The 5000-nt window shown below is 33.7% G+C and overlaps 1 protein-coding gene across 1 annotated transcript in view; it reads left to right on the top strand.

Annotated features, from left to right (window-relative positions):
• The first annotated feature begins 1069 nt into the window (after nucleotides 1-1069).
• Nucleotides 1070-5000, top strand: part of LOC137647860 (interference hedgehog-like) — a 49752-nt gene continuing 45821 nt past the window's right edge. Inside the window, exons 1-3 of the mRNA XM_068380815.1 lie at nucleotides 1070-1073; nucleotides 1918-2049; nucleotides 4396-4536. Coding sequence (XP_068236916.1) covers nucleotides 1070-1073; nucleotides 1918-2049; nucleotides 4396-4536 — 277 coding nt within the window. The remainder of the gene's footprint in view (nucleotides 1074-1917; nucleotides 2050-4395; nucleotides 4537-5000) is intronic.

Here is a 5000-nt window from a genome sequence, read left to right as displayed (position 1 = left end):
AACAGTTGAAACGCATGTACTCTCATGAATGACATATGGATTCAGCCGCTTCCATTACTTCCCTCCCAGGAGAAGAAAACTCATAATATGATAATTACTGCAACGTGAATATCCCAGCGCGCATTACAACTGGAATCCATCGCCAGCCACGAAATAAAAAGACCTAATGGCGTTTCTGTATCATTTTCCATTTCGGTTCGGTATTTCGATGGAAAATTCAATAGTCGATGATTACCTTCTGAACAAAATGTAGGGGAGGGAGTGTGTGCTTTCTCCCCTCTCCCCATGCTCATGTTAACCTATTATACATTTGCGCTTCTTATATATATATATATATATATATATATATATATATATATATATATATATATATATATATATATATATATATATATATATATATATATATATATAAAATATTCTCTCTCTCTCTCTCTCTCTCTCTCTCTCTCTCTCTCTCTCTCTCTCTCTCTCTATATATATATATATATATATATATATATATATATATATATATATATGCATATATATATATATATATATATATATATATATATATATATATATATATATATATATATATAATAATGTATATATACACACAAATATATGCATATATGTACAGAGAGAGAGAGAGAGAGAGAGAGAGAGAGAGAGAGAGAGAGAGAGAGGGAGAGAGTCTCTCTCACATATATATATATATATATATATATATATATATATATATATATATATATATATATATATATATATATATTTATATATATAATGTATACACTTATATGTGTATATATACACACAAATATATGGATATATGTACAGAAAGAGAGAGAGAGAGAGAGAGAGAGAGAGAGAGTTATTAAATGTTGGCAATTCTGTATTCCACATACTCTAATTAAACTCTAAAATGCATTTCCTTTTCAATTCTCATCACTACATTTCTCTCTCTCTCTCTCTCTCTCTCTCTCTCTCTCTCTCTCTCTCTCTCTCTCTCTCTCTCTCTCTCTCTCTCTCTCTCTCTCTCTTTCGAGCTATACGGTCATAGTTCAAAATTACGATTCCTAGGATTATGAGTAAATCCTTTAAGCTTCTGTTCACCTAATGTACTAATTAGTTACATAGTTAAAATTAAGAGTGTTTTCGATCGCAACTGGTAAAAGTGAAAACAAAGATGAAAATTTCTATCACTGCCAGACGAGGTGACAGATTTAAGAATACGAAAACTGAGCAACGGAGTTGGGTGTTAAAATGAAATAAAATTCCTACTGTGGACCTCTGGACTCAACCAACCAATTAGTACAAGGCTGATGTGCGTAGAGTATGTCAGTAGAGTTCAATCTCGTCAGTTGGGATGGGTTCACCTTGAGGTTCTGACTGAGGGAGATGAGGAGACGCCAGCTTCTTTTTTTATTGTAGATTCTTAATGTCTATATATGCTGATCTTCATAGATAAATATATACATATATACACATAATACATACTGTATATGTGTATATATACATATATATACACATATATATACATATATATACACACATATATATATATATATATATATATATATATATATATATATATATATATATATATATATATATATATATATATATATATATATATATATATATATATATAGGGGGGGGGGGAGAGAGAGAGAGAGAGAGAGAGAGAGAGAGAGAGAGAGAGAGAGAGAGAGAGAGAGAGAGAGAGAGAGAGAGAGAGATTTTCATCGATAAATACTGTACAAAAATGTACATAACATAATACATACTATATATATATGTGTGTGTGCGTGTGTGCATGTGTGTGCACGCGCGCGCATGCTTACAATCAGACAAAAACATCGAGACTACCTAATTGTCTTAACGAGACACTGCCCCAAATCATTCACGAAATCTTCCGTCTCCTCCCAACAGCCGACAAGATCCTGGAAGGACAATCTCTGGAGATCCTGAAGGTGTCACGGTTGCACATGGGGGCGTACCTGTGCGTTGCTTCCAACGGCATCCAGCCCTCAGTCAGCAAGAGAATCCAGCTAAAGGTTCAGTGTGAGTTTCCACTATCAACTTGGTTTCCACTATAAAATTAATTTCCACAATCAATTTAGTTTCCACTATCAACTTAATTTCTAATATCAACTCAAGTTGTCACAATTAATTTAGTTTTCACTGTCAATTTAATTTCCCCTACAACTTAGTTTTCACTGTCAATTTAGTTTCCACTATTAACTCAGCTTCCACTATCAAGTTAGTTTCCACTGTCAACTTAGTTTCCACTATCAACTTACTTTCCACTATCAACTTAGTTTTCACTGTCAATTTAGTTTCCACTATTAACTTAGTTTCCCTTTTCAAATTAATTTTCAGTCAATTTAGTTTGCACTATCAACTTAGGTTCTACTATTAAGTCAGTTTCCACTATCAACTTAGTTTTCATTGTCAATTTAGTTTCCACTATTAACCTAGTTTCCACTATCAACTTAGTTTTCACTGTCAATTTAGTTTCCACTATTAACTTGGTTTCCACTATCAACTTAGTTTGCACTGTCAATTTAGTGTCCACTATTAACTTAGTTTCCACTATCAACTTAGTTTTCACTGTCAATTTAGTTTCCACTATTAACTTAGTTTCCACTATCAACTTAGTTTTCACTGTCAATTTAGTTTCCACTATTAACTTAGTTTCCACTATTAACTTAGTTTTCACTGTCAATTTAGTTTCCACTATTAACTTGGTTTCCACTATCAACTTAGTTTGCACTGTCAATTTAGTTTCCACTATTAACTTAGTTTCCACTATCAACTTAGTTTTCACTGTCATTTTAGTTTCCACTATTAACTTAAGTTTCCACTATCAACTTAGTTTTCCCTGTCAGTCTAGCTTCCACTATCAACTTAGTTTTCACTGTCAATTTAGTTTCCATAATCAACTTAGTTTCCACTATCAACTTTGTTTCCACTATCAACTTAGTTTTCACTGTCAATTTAGTTTCCACTATTAACTTAGTTTCCACTATCAACTTAGTTTTCACTATCAACTTAGTTTTCACTATCAACTTAGTTTCCACTACCAACTTAGTTTCTACTATCAACTTGGTTTCCACTATCAATTTCAGGTTGTTGTTTTTTGTTGTAATGCTTCACATTACTGTTCTTCTAAACATATCATAGCCAATGTTATATCAATTATAAGTTTATGCTTTGGTTACTAAATGGTCACATCACTACTATTTTTTTTTTTTACTTCCATTAAGGCAATGTTATAGCAACATCAAGGAATTAGATTGTACATATCATTGACATCTAATATTAAAAACTATAAAAACAAATAAATCTTAATTAAAATAACTATCGCTTCGGTAATTTCGATAAGCCCTTCTTATCCGTAAACCCCCTTCCAGATCGCTAACTTTAATTAAAAATACCAATGTCTAACTCATTGTTTTGACATTCCTTTAAATATTCGTTGATTTTATGTACACAAATCACTGGACTTGCTAAATTGGTGGAAAAATTAAAGGAAACAGGGTGTTCGTTTCAAGCCGATATGATCTGACGTACTTAATCATTCTGAAACACCCTGTAATCGTTGCCACATGCGACAATGTGTTGAATATCTAGCATCTGTCTGAACAGATATATGGATTCGAATAGAATTGAATAACGCCCCAGGAAAAGCAGATTGATACTAATGTCATCCAATTCACATTCCTCTTTCATACCATATGATAAGTGAAGAAATAAAGGTATATGTCAATTGCGATATTACAGCCTTTTTAAAGTTGTTAATGTAATAACATTAATCTATTTTCTATTCCACCAATCCACATTCCATTTTCATACCGTCATTTGATAAGACAAGAATAAATCTATACCGATACTACAACCTTCGAAAATTACTAATCTTTAACATTAATATATTTTCTAGACCTACTTAGCATTGATATGACATTGACTTTCTTGTAAATAACTTTTTGATTCTTAATTGTGATTCCAGTTCCTTTTATAATTCCTCCTGACGACGTAATTGTGACACTATCCTTTTCAAGTCTCTCCTAATGACATCATTATAACGTCATTTCTTCGATCACGACAACAATGTTGACATCATTGCCTTTCTTAAAGACGAAACTACACAGCGATGAGATCACCTCCCCGTCATGACTTCACGATGTCTTTCTCCTATGACCTATTATGAACTTACAATAACACCACTGCTTCCCTTCACCAGCCAAACGCTAAGATAACTTTTTTTCCAGTCCCGCCCTTGCTCTGGATTCCCAATCATCTGGAAGGAACGCAAATGGGAGAAATCTCCTGTGACCTCTTATGACCTTACAAAAACACCACAGCTTCCCTTCACCAACCGAAACCTAAGCTCACTTTTTTTTCCAGTCCCGCCCATGCTCTGGATTCCCAATCAGCTGGAAGGGGCGCGAATGGGAGAAAAGGCCATCCTGGAATGCAACACGGAGGCGTTTCCGCGATCAATCAATTATTGGACCAACCACAAGGGAGAGATGATCGCGTCTGCAGGTAATCCACATCTCATATTGTCGTCTGTCAAAATGTTTAGTCCCATTTGCTTTTAATAATTGTATAGTTGTTTCGGGAGGATCGTGAGGGAGGCAAAGAATTAAATGGTGAGATAAAGTGAAGGATGATATGGAGAGAAGAGGTTTGGTGGAAGAGGATGCCTTTGATAGAAGGCATTGGAGAGGGCGCTTCAGGCAACCGTCCCCTTAATGTAGAGATAATGGTGGGAAAGTAGAATTGTATTGTAGTTTGTAAATGTTTTTTTTTTTCTTTTTTTTTGTGAATGTAATTAATTTCGGTGGAATCTATTTATGGAAGTGATATTAAATCTATCTTCCTTAAACTCACGGCGGCCATACGTCCCCCCTTTTAAATGCGTGTTATTGAATATCTATCTCTCATCGATCTGGCAAATTTTAACATCAATCAGAAATGTCAGATTACCACCAATGAGTATTACCAAC

This window comes from Palaemon carinicauda, chromosome 10, assembly GCF_036898095.1.
Source record: "Palaemon carinicauda isolate YSFRI2023 chromosome 10, ASM3689809v2, whole genome shotgun sequence".
In the NCBI taxonomy this organism is placed as follows: Eukaryota; Metazoa; Arthropoda; class Malacostraca; order Decapoda; family Palaemonidae; genus Palaemon; species Palaemon carinicauda.
The sequence above is the reverse complement of the archived record's forward strand: the minus strand, read 5'-3'. Positions and strand labels throughout refer to the sequence as shown.